This window comes from Macrobrachium nipponense, chromosome 12 (genome assembly GCF_015104395.2).
Source record: "Macrobrachium nipponense isolate FS-2020 chromosome 12, ASM1510439v2, whole genome shotgun sequence".
Lineage (NCBI taxonomy): Eukaryota > Metazoa > Arthropoda > Malacostraca > Decapoda > Palaemonidae > Macrobrachium > Macrobrachium nipponense.
Genome location: NC_087205.1, coordinates 104058708 through 104075045, shown reverse-complemented (window position 1 = coordinate 104075045; position 16338 = coordinate 104058708). Strand labels below are relative to the sequence as shown.

General features: G+C 38.4%; 1 protein-coding gene across 5 annotated transcripts in view; it reads right to left on the bottom strand.

The window, feature by feature from the left end:
- Nucleotides 1–16338, bottom strand: part of LOC135224724 (sodium- and chloride-dependent GABA transporter 1-like) — a 250497-nt gene that overhangs the window by 21614 nt on the left and 212545 nt on the right. For all 5 annotated transcript variants that reach the window (XM_064264024.1, XM_064264022.1, XM_064264023.1 and 2 more), the window contains 2 exons: nt 5171–5302; nt 134–235 (listed from right to left, as the gene is read on the bottom strand). In XM_064264024.1, the coding sequence (XP_064120094.1) occupies nt 134–235; nt 5171–5302 (234 nt within the window). The remainder of the gene's footprint in view (nt 1–133; nt 236–5170; nt 5303–16338) is intronic.

Below are 16338 nucleotides of genomic sequence, written 5' to 3'. Positions count from 1 at the left end.
TTCTTATTGCCTTATGGAAGCTTATTTGCATAAACTCGAGGGCTTATCAATCATGCTTGAAAGCAAGTTGGCGATAATTCACAGCGCCTCGAAGCCTATTGGTCAACTCTCATTTAAATTCTTCTGTACTTACCGGAAGTGAGAGACTGGAAGAAGTAGAACAAAGCCCAACAAAGTACGATGATGTAGTAGATATTCAACCAGACTGACATAACAGCAGCGCCGTATCCGACTCCTGTTGAGAAAGAAAAACAGTGAGGTAATGCAAACGAAGACAGTAGCAGAAACAATTGAAGGTCTAATCTAAAGATTATGGAGAATGTGCTGCTAGTTTCGGGATATTCTTGGTTTGTTTGTATGGTGTTTTTACGTTGCATGGAACCAGTGGTTATTCAGCAACGGGACCAACGGCTTGACGTGACTTCCGAACCACGTCGAGAGCGAACTTCTGTCACCAGAAATACACATCTCTCACTCCTCAGTGGAATGCACGAGAATGGGACTCGCGGCCACCGCGGTGGCAGACCAACACCATACCAACCACGCCACTGAGGCGCGGGCTATTCTCGGGTTTCAGTTTCGTGTTTCATTACGGATTATATAAATTTAGGCCATGCGCTGAGACCTCATGATGAGGTCATTCGGGGCTGAAAGTGAAATTGACAGTAACAAGAGTTCGGAGGGTGGACCGAAGAAAGACAATATGAACGGAGGTACAGTAAAAGGAATGAAAGGGGTAGCAGCTAGGGGGCCCAGAAGGGAAGCTCCAGCAAACCTCAAGTAACGCTTACAGCACTCCACGTGGTGTGCACTGACAGCATTATCACCCCCTCCCAAGGGGCGTATTTTATCACGTTCTTTGATACCAATATTTATGAGAAATGGCATTGCTCAGAGGTGGAGCAACAGCACATATTCACAAGATCAGCCCCACCAGTCGACCTGATAGGTGCGTCACTGCCAGACGGGTCGTCAATACCATTCGATGGTATGGGGTTGACTTTGGTATTTCCCTTCTATCTTCAGTAGTGGCAGAGTACCATGATACTTCTGAATCCGTTTCTCAGAACGAATAAATTCGTAAGCGATACAGACTAGGACAAGCCAAAAACGGGAAATGAAGATCGAGTTGGAGAATGCAGCAAAACAAAATATTTTTTTGTTTACATTCAGACCCTACATTGTTATCTTAATATGATAAATTTAGAAAAAACATCACAAATCTCTTCTCCACACTTACTCTTAACACTATACTATTTTGAAATTTTCTTCTCAGTATTGTTGGTAATTGTTTTTACAAACTACAGAGAAGATGTAAGAGAACATCTCTGAAGAAAGAGACGTTCAATCTTTAATCTTTATGTAATGGGACGGAACTAACGTCTGAACTGTTTTCCCCCTGAAGGAGAGGCAATGAAAGGTTTGGGATACATTCTATTCAAAATGACTCTCATCATCGTAATGATGGATTCGCACTTTTTTTTTCTCTCTCTCGCTCTCTTATCCTAGAACCTTTACGTATCCAATAACTATTTCCTTCAGCTTTCTTCCATTCGGATTATCTCTCTCTCTCTCTCTCTCTCTCTATCTCTCTCTCTCTCTTCTCTCTCCTCTCTCTCGCTATCTCTCTCTATATATATATATATATATATAGTATCTGTGTATGTGTGTACGCACGCTCTCTCTCTCTTACGTATGCATCAGTATGCACGTAAAGGTAGAGGCTGATCAAAATATTTCCATAGACAGACACATATAAATATTCTCCATAGACAGGCAGACAGACAGACAGGTAAAAATATACGAGCCTTTGTTCTGATTTTTTTTTTTTTTTATTTAAAAGCCGACCGTCATTTTCTCTGGAAACCCCAGTAACTGGAATCGTGTGTTCAAGGAACTTACAACACTGGGGTTACGTGTGTGTCTCTGAGAGGGGGCGGGTGGGGTGGTCTGGAATAGAGGTCCAGACCGGACAATAGGTCGGGAGCACAACAGTTGACAAGTATTGATTTTTATGCCAGTTTGAGTGTGTTTTTTTTTCCATATATTTTTTCTCTCCGCTAAAGCGGGCTCGAACTATACGCTCTGGTTTACGGAGAATTCTCTTCTGTTTGGAATACTGAATTCTTTTATTTATTTCGAAAGAGAGGCGTTTTTAATGTTGAGCAGCTATATGTTTGTATGTATTTCTATATACATACGTATATGTACGTATGTTATATATATATATTTATATATCTATATATATATATACTGATATATATATATATATATATATATATAGACTGGTAAAAATGTTCTGTTACGACAGAATTCCATCAAATAAAAGGAGCCCAAAAAACGCCAAAATATAGAAAGTAAGTACTATGTGCATATATACACAGAATGGGTTAACGTGGTTTGTGAATACTTATGGAATAGACTGTTGAGGACAAACACGACGATTAAAAGGTCATAAACCGGTACCCACGAATTGAGTGATTACAAGTGAAACGTGGCTGTGCCGTAGTGAGCGGGGTTTATCTGGACGGGGGAAAGATGCCGAGGGAAAGTGTGGGAGTAAAATTTATAGTTTTCTTTAGGGGTAAAAATATTACAGGAGACTAAGAACTATGGAGGAAGGGATGTGACAGAATTCTGATTGAGGCAGAACGACAGATGACGGAAGGGTTGATAGAGAGAAGGTTACGATTCAAGATAAATGTAGAGAGGCGAATGACTGATTTAGTGCGAGATGTTTCTGATGAGACGCGGAGGTGATGTGTCTCCATTATCTAATGGCCTTGTGTATTGAGAAATGAGAAAAGACAGTGGATAGAAATGAAGCAGAACTCAAAGAAGTTGTCAGAGAAGAAAGTGTGGAGAAATTGAGAATGGAATTGTTTGTAAGATGAGACGCAACACTGACAGATAACAGTGAAGAAAAGCAACAAAAATGAATGAAAGAGTTTGAGTGTTTACCGGAGTCGAAATTGGAGATTAAATATTTAAATCGGGTCAAGAGGGCAAATGGCCATCAAGGATACGGAAGAAGTGTAAATATTTGTGAATAAATGTAAATAGGGATAGTGGAAGGATGGTTGTGGTTGATTAGTATAGGTCTTTGGGGGTAAATATAACAGATTACGGTGGGATTAGATAAGTGGTGGGTCATTCGATTGCTAAAATATAAATGTGGATGTGACAGTTGTATGCGTGAGTATGTATGTATGTTTATCACCTGGTTAAAACTGAAACCGTTCTTTAACACGTGGCAGAGTACAGAAAAATGCTTCCCGTGGAGTGTTCATTATGGATATATGGTGCAACTAGTAATATGGAAGCTAAGTTTACGTAAGATTATGAAGAAGACAGGAGAGTGTGGTCTAAAAGTGGGTTTCAGGAAAGGGTGAGCAATACCTCGATGGCATTTTAGCTTTTCAAAGGACCGATATAAGTTTGTGCGATAAGAGCGTGTAGTGTAACTGAGGTTTGGGAAAGTGGTTTTGCATAAATTATGATGCAGTGCCCGTTGGTGACAGTGAAGCGAAGCTGTAGACTTTCTTGGTGAGAAAGTCGAAAGTGTAAAGTTAAGCGGTCTAATTGGTTGACTGGGTTCTGTAAGCTAGCGAGACGTTGTGAGCTGTAGAATGATATGCAATAATGAGTGTGTTATAAAAACTGGCGGTTCTCGATGGCAAGGCCAGGACAATATCAGGAGCTCCGCAGAGGGTTTGGAAGAGAGGACGAATGTCTACGGAAGCAAACTTAAGATGCTTAGAGGGACTGCTGTGGAAGCGAAAGGTGGTTGTTGAATGTAATCGAAGGGAAACAGTGAAAGCTGTTGAGATGAGTAAGAAGGGTTAACATCATCAGACATGATGTTAACCCTAGTTAAAGCCGGTTTAATTGCAAAGATTGATCCGTGGGGTTTTTGGTCGTGTGGTCACGGGAACAAAATGCGAGACGGAAAAGGTAGATGAACAAGAGTACAAAGGTAATTCGGAAGCGTTGGAAATAAGGAAAAGAGGAAGACAGGAGGAGTTCGGGAATGACGGTGTGGAAGAGGTGTTGGAACATATAGGTCTAGAGGGGTTGGACCATATAGGTCTAGAGGGGTTGGAACATATAGGTCTAATGTCCAGCGCAATGTATAGGGTGGTCGGTGTACATCTGGTGAGCCCTCTATAGGCAGATGTATGAAGTGGATTACATCGTCGAAGATGGAAGTTTATATGCCAGTCTCGATAATAATATCCCATGTCAATAAAATTAAGTGACATTATTCACTTCTTCTGTGGCTGCATTTTTTCATTCGAACTCGGATTCGCAAGTCTTGTGTTCATTTGTTTAGATACTTGAAGTTCACGTCAATGAATATGCGCAAGTGTGTAGATATGCGGACATATTAGGGCTACAAAGGCGGCAAACATGTATTCGCGCAACCTGTAGTGGCAGTTTGTAAACTATTTCTCGCGAAGGACATCCACCGCGCCACCCTCCGGTATTGCTATCTCGTCCAGCGCGTTATCGCCGCTGCATATTTTCTTGAAAAAGTTCCGCGAACTTTTCATAGGGATTAGGGGAAACTTTCCTCCTTCCCTTTAGCACTGAATGCAGTGACGAAAATTCCTATTGGATGCAACAGCGCGGAAGATCAGCTCGCCGGAATGTGGATGCGCTTTCGGCCTTCATTAAGAATGCCTTCGTGGATAGACACTTCCTCTCAGGAATTAGGTTCGTTATAATACCTTCTTTGTTTTCCCTTGGCGGGAAATGTTACATTACCGAGGATGACTTCGCTGGCGCGTCGTTGAATAACAACCACGCTAGCTCATTCATGGGGAATTTAATCCCATATTTTTTTGCACAGTTTCTTTTCGGTGAATCTAAAAACCGCGATGGCATGTTTGAGTCTTAGTGAAATGATTAAACAAATGATAAAGACTGTCATTCAATGGTTTTTTTAATTCCAAAAACAGAATTTTGTTCTTTCTTTTTTGCACGTATCTTCTTTTCAGTTACTCTATACCCCAGGAAAACATGTTTGAGTTTACGAGAGAGAAATAAAGAAAAGATAAACACTGAACATTCATTGTTTCTTTTTTTTCCAAAACAGAATTTTGCTTATAATTATGCAAAAAAAAAAAAAAAAAAAGAAAAATCGGCACTTTTCTCGATGCCCACTTACCTTTGAAAATAGGCGTGATTTTCCATACTGTGAGACCGCCCGTACCCAGAAACTGTCCCATGGACACTTCTAACATGAAGGTGGGGACGCCTGCACAGAACACCGTCAGGAGGTATGGGATGAGGAAAGCACCTGCGGAAGAAACAAAAGACGGCGCTTAAAATATTAGAATATAAATATAAACATAAAAGAATCCTGACAACAATGAGGTAATCAAATAAGGTCATTTGAGGCGTTCACAATATTCAGGGTCTCCAGGGGCTGATTAAAAAAAATAAATCGTGAGAAAAACACGTTTGTAAATTGGCATTTTCAAACACGCGTATCACTACCCAAAGTCTTCTAAAAACTCCAAAGTTTTTAGAAGACTTTGGAGCAAAAAAGAAAAAAAATGCGACTTGGAGCTCTGGGGAGCCTTAATATTGCATGTACTGCTGAAAGCTGGTGACAAAAAGAGAAAAAAATTATATGATGAGAGAGAGAGAGAGAGAGAGAGAGAGAGAGAGAGAGAGAGAGAGAGATATTCTTATAAGCTACTGGGCTGTGTGCATGTTATAAATAAAACAAAACCGTTCATCGATTTTCATCTGGAATAATGAAAAGCGTGAACTGTTCTAGATTTTTTTTTTTTTAATATATTTAAAGATTATAAATGTAAGATGTTTAAAAACAAAAGCGAATTGAATTAGTTTCACTGTGTATCTTAAGTGATTGTACAGATAGAAAAATCCAAACTCAGAAAAATACTACAAAAGCATCACAGTAACTATAATTAGTACAGCGTCGAAGTTCGTTGAGCCAATAATACAATGAAAAAATAGAAAACACCAACTAATAGCGATTAAATGCGAAAGATTATAGGTCAAGAGTAAAATAAAAACCATCGTTTAATCCTCTTCATTTGTGGGAGGGGGGAGGTGGTTTTCTTTATTCTTCTCTTTCTCTATTTACACTTTCTTACGTCTCTTTCCCTTCTCCCTCCCCTACCCCTCCATGGTCATCTTCCCTCTCTCCCCCCCCCTCCTCGTCCATTTTCTTGTTCCTCGCCTCAGCCTTTCTGTTCCAAACCGTAACTCTTTTCGAACATTTTTTATGGTAAGCTGTCATGCTCAGATGTGCATTTTAAACACCTCAATGAAGAAAGAGAAGTATTTTTAAACCAGTGTCTGTCACTCTCTGGAGTAGTTGGTCTCTATCGGCCTTCCCTTCTCTCTCTCTCTCTCACTCGTTTGCAACCCTGCTTACTGTTCTATTTCGGGGAAATGAGTCTCATCGCGTTTGTGTTTTCCTCTCTTTTCCTACGTTGCCGTCGATGATAGAAGTTGTGGGGTAGAATTTGGTATACGTTGCTTTGAACTTCTTCATTAATCAGTGACGAAGCTTTCTTTTATCAGTTTAGAGGGTTACGTTGTGTTACCTGTTAATCTGACTTCTCATAATGACATATGGAGTAAGAGGTCGCGCTGGCATAAGGCCAGCTGAAACCGCTGAATCAACGACATCAAGAACATCCGTGTTCTCAGAACAACAGAGTAGTACTACCGAGGCCACTCTCTCGGTGGCGTTGGTGGTACTACCCGGCCTCAGCTCCTCGTCGGGTGAAGAAAACTGGATCCGGTAGTGCTGCTTAGATCAATGTTTTGTAATTAGCGGGGGAAACTTTTTCGCTTGAGGGTTCAAATAGAGGCGGCAGACACACACCGGAGAGGAAGAGATGAAAAGATGTGTGAAGGGAGAAGATCATAGAGGAGGAGAGAGGTGAACCTTTAGGGGTGAGAAAGGCCTCCCGATTCAGAATGGAAGAAGTGTATGAAGAAGGCCTCGGGTGATTCCAACATGTTATGAATTTGGAGGAGGAGGAGGAGGAGGAGGAGGGAAGGAGGCTCCTCCTCCGAACAGGCGCTTCCAAATGGTTTCGGTTTAAGGGACATTCTTGTGGAAATATGCATAAACAGGCGAATAAACTCTGCGCTTCAGCCTAAGAGGAGAAGACGACCTGTCGCGTCCCGACTCAAAACCGACGTCCCGTTCGCTTTACTTTTATTTTTCCCCCTTTTTCGGCGGGAATGCATATTCATGCGCCTTCGCTGTCTCCCTTCCCCAGTGGTCCCCTGGACAAAGTATTTCGAAATGAAAGCTGGTCTGCACAAATTCTTCCTTTATTTACTTGTTTTCTTCAAGTTTCTTTATTTTTAAGTTTACCATATCATTCCCCATTTTCTTCATTTTTTACATTTCTGTGCTTTGTCTCTGTTTACCTCGTCTGTAAAAATTCTTCCTTTATTTACTTGTTTTTCTTTCAAGTTATTTATTTTATTTACCGCATCATTCCCATTTTTTTAATTTTTTACATTTCTGTGCGTTGTCTCTGTTTACCTCGTGTATGTTTTTGTTTCTCCTCTCTTTCTTCCTTCTAATCGATCACTCCCTTTCGCGTTTTCCCCCGTAGTTGTTCTTTTTTTTTTTCTCTCTCTCTCTGAGTTGTAAGGGAGGCGGTCTTGGCTTTTCCTTGGTGCCTCTGTCTTTTTCGGGGGTACCACGGGGACCTGTGTTAGAGGAAATACGCATTGCTATCTCCCCTCCTGCTCAGGTTCCCTTTAAAAGGTGAGGAGGGGGAAGCTACCGCTCCAATCCTATACTATGACCCCCATACCCAAGCTCCTGTTGGATGCGAGGGACGATATTTTGTTTTTTGGTGCCCGAGAGACTGTGTGACAGTAGAGGTACTTTTGATGCTGCTGACTGTTAGTAGACAATTACATTGTGATAACCTCTCTGCCTTTCTGTCTCTCTGTCATTCAGATTTGCCTGATCAAGGGGATTTTATACGCTTCATTTCTTAATAGTTAGCTACAGTGCTTGTTTTGTGAGTAATTGAATCAATGGTAATATTTTTTTTTTTTTTGGAAAATGAGCAGCACCCTGTCGGGAAGGCTGGGTAATACGAACTTCGCTGGAAGACACAAAAATCCTGCCTAAATGTATATATCTAACCTCAAAATAACTTTTTCGACTCCTGAGAACAAAAAGGAAACTTGCGAGTCAAATACTAATTAACCATTTTTTTTCTCTTATTAAAAACCGAATTTTTGCATTAACATGAAATTCATTGATTTTTTACGTATATATTTTTGTCATTACTTTCTTGTTGTTGGTTAAAACGTAACTGAGACTTTAAAAAGTGTTCAAATCGGGTCTCCAAGGAGAGAGCAAAAAAGTTTTCTATTACCAAAATCTTCTTCTTGAAGAAACGAGCTCTTAGTAAGTTCTTTGGAATACGGAAGGGGGCAAGAAATTCCGGGGACAATTCCACAAGAAAACACAAGGAACGATTCCCCATGAAGACAAACTTTGGAGTATTATCTCGCTCTCTGTCCGTTAAAAGAATCGAGTTAAGCTGCAAATATTCGAGAAAAATGATTTTCAAATTTTTGTAGAGTATTTACTGATGTCATTTCTTCGCTTTGATTTAAGAAGGACGAAACTGAATTAATTTTACCCACCAAAGTATGCAAGAATATTCATTATTGTATCACGAGAGAATTTTTTCTTCTTCTATTCAGCTGGTATTTAATTTCATGGATTTGTATTCAGTGGCATCATAAGATTCAACACACACACACACACACACACATATATATATATTAATATATATATATATATATATATATATATCTATATATATATAATATAATATATAATATATATATATGTTTCACCTGCAACTGCCTATTTTTTAAATTATTGTAGAGAAAATGCGTACGTGATTACACCCTTGTAAAGATAGATACTTGAATAATATCTCCACTGACAAAATACCGAGCATTAAACTGTATGCGTTGAAGGTGTTTTAACTGTGTAGTACACCTCCCTTAAACGTCTCGTGTTCGAGGAGGAGACAGAAACGCCGTTTGAAAAGTGTGTGGAATCTCTGCTGTGTGAAATATCTTTTGCCGTCTAATCTGGCGGAAGACGAAAATCTTATTGAGGAAATCTACTCGTTTGGAAAATCTCCTCTCTCTCTCTCTCTCTCTCTCCAGCACCAACACGGCTATGCGCAGGTTTATTCAGGTCTGCTTATCTGTACGCTAAACTGTCTTTTAAGATTATCTATTTATTTTGCCGTCCTATATATAGTCTATACTATATATATGCATGCATACTTATAAACATATATACCAACACCCCTATATATAATATTATTATATTATTATATATATATATATATATATATCTATATATATATATATATATATATGTTTATATATATTATAAGTATGCGTGTATATCTATACGACAGAAGGCTCATCGGCAGTGCATCGAATCACACACACTATGCCATCCACAGTTCCTCCCCCTGAATGTGAAGACTCGTCTTCAACACCTCTTCTATCTCTATGTATCACTTTTTTCGTGTTCATCTCCATCTTCCTCCTAAAACGTATGAATCATTAACTACTAATTCGTTAAACTATTGTATTCCATTCTTTCAACGTAACTGAACCACAATCTTTAGCTTGAAAGAAACTATGACCATTTGTTAATATCGCTTGAAGGTAGAAGTGTAATGTTGACAAGGAATATGCGTTTACACAGAAGTACGACATGAAAAAGAATGTGGTAACAATGATGCGATTGTAAAAGTGCAATGACTTGTAGTAGTGCGGGAGGACAAGAAGGGAAGGCCCCTACATATACTAGGTTATAAGGGAAAGCGAGACTGAGAGCTGCTACTATAGTAGGCGAGATTAATGTTATAACGGTTGACTGGATGGTGACTCCCGGTTAAGGGGTTAAAGGATTATAGTTTGACTGTTTGATCCTTTCAAGTTTCTTAAGGCAGAAACAACGATTCGGATCCTTTGCCTTTATTAAATCTGCGTAGTGTTTCTCATTTGGGAGGGAATACTTTCCCACACACTAGGAGAGAGAGAGAGAGTTTCTGAGGTTTGTTTCCTGAATCTATTAAATGTAACTGGTTCTTGCTGACGTTACTATTGTTATTGTAATCCTTTATTTAACAAATTTTATAAACAAGAAACGCATTTATGTATCATATAAAGCCTCCTGATAACTAAAGAACGTATACATTCATACGCATGAAGGAACATTTCGTCTGCTGGGGGTTGATTAGTCTCAAAGCATTGACTACTATTAGTTTCGCTTTTGGAAAGCATAATAAAAAAAATACTGTTAATCTTAGTCTATTATTTGTAAGAACTTAATCTCCATTTATAATAGCCTGAAGAGTTTGTCCTTCTTTTTGGGTAATCACATGTCCGAAGGTTGCTGCTTACATTTAGACATTCTCTCTCTGCAGATTTATGTAAACATTGTGTATACACACACACACACACACACACACACACACATATATATATATATATATATATATATATATATATATATATATATATATATTTATAGGCCTATACCTACGAATATATTACACACAACGCCATTGCCTGTCAAAAGTTAACGATCCTCCGTTGAGAACCTACAACAGATAGTGATGTAGCTACATTTACCTTTCCCATCCCCTATAGAGGAAATACAAATGGGCCGCTGGTTTCATTGTCCCTTTCTTCTAAGTAAGAGAGAAGCTCGGGCTTAGTCTAGGCACTCGTTTCGAGCCAGGTTATTTGGCTGAAAGACCGGCCATGCGTAGTATTCTCTTAAGAATGGTTATTTGGAACAACTGTATCACGAAAAGTTCAAGCGCCTAATGACTATTCTTTTTTCTGTGGGAGCCAGGAAATATTTTTTTTAGAAAAGTCGAATTCCAAAATATCACTTGGCAATTAGCACAAAACTCCACGGCTTTATTTGAATCACCCGTAAATATAGGAAAAAATCAGTTGACAGCAAAATAACTGCTAACGAATGTTGCTATCAGCTATACTACAGTTAAGTCACTTTTAATCATGGCGAAAACTGAGAGGTGAAAAATGGAAGACGAGAGGCTTGAGAAAAATGAAGCAACTGTTGTTTATAATACCCCTGAGAAACATGGAAAATAAAAATGAAACATGATTTTGCAGACATGATGATGCTACAGCATATCCACGAACCTTTGACTGGTTCATAACTTTATGTAGTCTTTGTGAAATGGGAAGTCGAGGTTGCCTACCTTGTTAGGAGAGCAAACTGTAAACGTTAACATATGTATGACGATGTTCAGTTAGTTCGTCTGTTACCGCCTGCTTGTCACCAGAAAATACCAACAAAGAAGAGAACAACCAACACTCATGCCTGAAGTAAGTTTTTAACATTAATTCCAGTTGGGATATTACGCTACTTCACATTTTGTTTCGAGAAAATGTTCTGGGATAAGGGGACGTCACTACAATTCCGCAAGAAAATATCTAGGTTGAGCCGTTGAGGATTTTAATTAAGGTCTTAAATAGTTGCCATGGATGCAAATAATAATACAATAAATGGAAGATAATCTCCCAAACTCTTAATGATTACCCGAAAACTCACTTTTAAAATGGTTCTTCAGGGAGAGCCCTACTTCGGTGTCACTACTCACTATTTTTTTTATAGACAAGTTTACACTTTTAAGCCCGCCGAAAGTTATGAGACTTATTACCCCCTTTTTACGCGCCAGAATGTAGTTCTAGTATATGACGTCACAAGTTTAACCTCTTTTACGCTCTAGAATGTCTAGATAGTTTTAAAATATGACGCCACGTGTTCGTGACGGATCGGCTTTGTAATTAGATTGTTTTCCATCAGTTGCTCAACAATTACTCTCTAGCTATCAACGTTACAGATAATAAGCGAAAGAATACTTTCTTAGCTGTTGATCATCTGAACCAACATGACACTTCCGGAGAATCCTGACCTAATAAGTTAGTCAAAACTGTGTTGTGCGCTATAGCAAATTTTACGAATTGAAAATTTGGCCACGCAGTGTTATTTGGTCAAGAAATGATATTAAGGGAAGTTCCTACGCCAAACCAGTGTGGATGCCACAGGCTTACCAGCCCACCGCTAAGGTAAGTGATGGTTTTTTGTTTTCTGTTAATTTTTTTGTGATTTTGACAAATTTCCTAGGAAAACAGTTGTGTTTGCATGTCTTTAGGTTGTGGAACTATTACCTTAGAGGGTTGTTAAAATATGCAATTCTGATTATATTATAAGTATGGGTGTATATCTATACGACAGAAGGCTCATCGGCAGTGCATGTTTGTAGAATTTGTCTTCTGGGCCCTTTTTTGAGGTAGCCCTAAATGTTGGTTTACCAATTGCAAGCCCCATTAGACCTACCCTTAAGAGTAATGGAAAACCAGTGGGGAACCATTGGATAATTCTATCTTAACTTTAAGGAAGACATAAAAAGGACACATAAACAAGGGATACAAGGAAGATATTTTTAATGGGTATGAATTGTGGCTCCATTAGACAACTTAAGGGTTTATTGGCACAGAGTCTCCTGCTAGGTTAGGCAAGGTCAGGGATAGTTATACTATGTTATGCGCTTGTACTTTACACTGGATAGGTAAGGGCCCGTTGCCGTAGGTTAGGTTAGTTTAGACGAGGATGCATAGCCTACCTGTACGGACCCCTGTAATCTGCGGGTTTTTGTTTAGTTAGGGGAGGGGATGAGTTGATATAGGCCGACCAGGTAAGGACCCAACGCACTGGGTTAAGATATAGCCTTGTAACAGACCTTGTTATTCCATCTTCTTTGGGTGATTGATGCCGTAAATATGCATGGGCCTATGTATTGTTTGGTATGTCTACTTCTATAGGTTTTCTCGCCGCATTTGATTTACGCTTAACCAAAATGTTGTAATTGACTTTTTGTGAGATGTACCTTTGTGATTTGTACATTGCATTGACTTTTTGTGATCTGTACATTGTATTGACCCCTTTGTGATTTGTACATTGCATTGTTTTGGTTTTCCTCCCAACGCTTGATATATAGGTAGGCCTAACCAAAGTCTTGTGACCGACATATTCCAACATAAACATCGTTTTACGAGAGTTTCAGTAAAGCATATTGGATTTATTGCACTTGGTGGACAATATATGTGGCCAAACTGACTTAGCGTTATGTTCGGGAAGTACGACGTGGAATGGAAAAGATATCATATACTGATAGCACTGTATCATTGCTGTTGAGGTATAATTAATATATGACATTTATGCTGTGTTGTGAAAATAATATTATTGGAAGCAATTTTGGTGTAAGTCATTGAATTCCGTCGCAGCGTGTTCGAGTAGTTGTTTATAAAAGATTGTCACTTAATGTGCTTTGCTAATCTGTAAATCTATAATGTCAATGTGACCACGCATATTTAGGTGTTTAAATCAACGGCAAGACTCTTAAGAAATCAAGATGTCGAGTTCATGGGACAAAACAGTCAAGCAGTATAGCCAGAACAAAGAATAGTTGTAATACCATAATCAGATTGATGTCTTTCGTAGACAAGTAATAGGATTTACATAGACTTTTTGCCATTGCGTGATCATGTAAACAAAGTTTTCGTGTTAACAGTAAGATAACGAACACATACTACTCAGGTACAATGCATAGTTGCCGAAAAGGTGGTAGTTTGTGCTCGATGACGTTTTTTTAAATTGACCTAAACTAGTTTAGGCCACGGAGCCTTTAATTAAACTTTTGCCTGTGATTGTAAATAAAATTCGTTTCTAACCACAGATTTAACTCCGTAACGAATGGGCAACAAATAATTATGTGACTCGACCCATTCATTGGTTGATAATTATAGACTAGGTTAATGAGTTTAGGTGATAGTATGTAATGTCGAAAAATTTCCGACTGTCAACGTCAAAATCGTGAACTACTGTCAAATCAGTATTGAAAACCATAATTTACAATTGCAGAATGATAAATTTATTTCTTTGCCGACTGAAACGTGGTTCCTTGTATACCGTTGTTAAATATGGCCAGAATTTAATGGTTGTTTTCGTTAAAATATTAGTCTTATATTTTTGAGTTAGTAGTTTCAAGTTTCAGACATTTTGCCAGTATTGTAGTGACATAAGCTTCATAATTAGCGTACACGATGACAAATTTAGAGGTAAAGCTAACTAACTACAATAGCAGATTCTATCTGCTATTGTAGTTGACTATAGGCCTACCTGTGTCATAGAGCCTTCCATGTGTTGACCTCATTTATAACCTTGTAGACCGTGGACAAGGAACTATTGGTTACATTGTAAAAACACTTATATATCAATGCTGGTGGATAATTCTGTAATTGACCAAAAACGTTTTTGTCAAGAAATGAATGCCGTTTGGTCTTCTGGCACGCCAAGCTTATCAGCATGAGTTTTATTGTGCATGCACCAAACAATTTAGAATATAGCTCCAGTATCTAATTTTGTAAAAGTTGTTACAAAAATTTCATCAGACTTTTGTATCGATTCGAGTTTGTCTTCACGCATTTGTTTGTCATAGTTCATTGTTTTCAGTGGATTAACCTTTTCATGACTAGTATGTATGATAAGCTTTTCGATTTTTTCAACCTCTTGCCACACACACACACACACACACACAGAGAGAGAGAGAGAGAGAGAGAGAGAGAGAGAGAGAGAGAGAGAGAGAGAGTCCTTTTGGGTGGCCTTAAAGCAACAAGTTGTGAAGTGTGAAGCGGCTTCAGGTTGACGCTAAATCGAGGAAATCTGATGCGGGGGCAGACAGCCAACTTTTAGGGTTTATGGAGCAGAAAACGCACCCTTCAGATAGAATGGGTGAGCCAGGAACGCGCTCTGGGAAAAGAAAATGGGGATAAGGAAACGTACCTCAGTTGAATAGGGGACAGAAAAGTAGCAAAAAGGAAGGGCCGCGAAGAAGAAAAAGCAGCGCCCTAGTGGCGTGATCGGTATGGTCCTAGCCTGCCACCTCGGTGGCCGCGAGTTCGATTCTCGGGGATTCCATTGAGGTGTGAGAGATGTGTATTTCTGGTGATAGAAGTTCACTCTCGACGTGGCTCGGAAGTCACGTGAAACCGTTGGTCCCGTTGTTGAATAACCTCTGGTTCCATGCAACGGAACACCACACGAACAAACTAACAAACAAGCTTAGAAGAAAAACGAAAGAATGAGCAAAGTTTTGGAGTTTCGAGACCTTGTTAATTAAGAATGTAACTGGAGTCGGTGGATACATGGTTTAATTATTGCTGAAGACAAGTAATAAGCTTAGTTTAGGAGAGTAGGTTTTCTTATTTCGCGGGTCATCTAGCAAGATATTGTTACTGATGGGCCTCCCGGCTAATATATTTGTATGATATTTTTTATTCATATTTTGCAAATATTCTGGTGGAACAAGCCAAAAAGTGTTTCCTTGCTATACAAGCTTCCACACAATTGAATGCGTTTTTAAAAACGGAAAATTACAGATAATAATAAAGTTAGTCAACTTTTCGGTGAAAATCAGTTAGGATACATAGAGACTATATATATATATATTATATATATATATATATATATAGTCTATATATATATATAAAATATATATATATATATATATATTGTATGTTCTATGTATTTCTGCCTCTATGTATTTACATTTATATTTATATCTATATACACAAATATTAAGCTGCAAAACTTATTTGATAACAAATGCCCTGTATTTTCGAGATATATAAATATATATATATATATATATATATATATATATATATATATATATATATATATATTTAAAATATATTTATATGTGTGTGTACTCTTAATATGTTTATAAGGAAAAAATATGCGTTGAATAGATGCGCGGACGTAAGTACAAGATTAAAATTATTTCGACGAAAAAGGTTAATAGAAGTAATTTATCATGAATGAAAGAGTGCAAAAGAATGAAAAAACTAACATGCTTATTAGTAATTATATAAAATCTAATGAATTTATATAAACCATGCATTGTCCCGTTTCGAGGGGATGGTGCAAAAAACTTACTTTTCCGGCAGAAGACAAAATGATTCGCCAGAGCAAATATTCCGATGAATAGGTATCATGGAATCCCGCGGTATGGAAAATAGCGTTAGCTGGCATATATGAATACAGAGCATTCTGTGTATCGAGAGGTAAACGCAACCAAATTCGTTCATTCTTCTTCCCATAAAATCGCAACCAATTAAGTTTTAGGGTTGGGTTTGATCATAACGTTGAGCAGTATTATCCCGAGGCATATT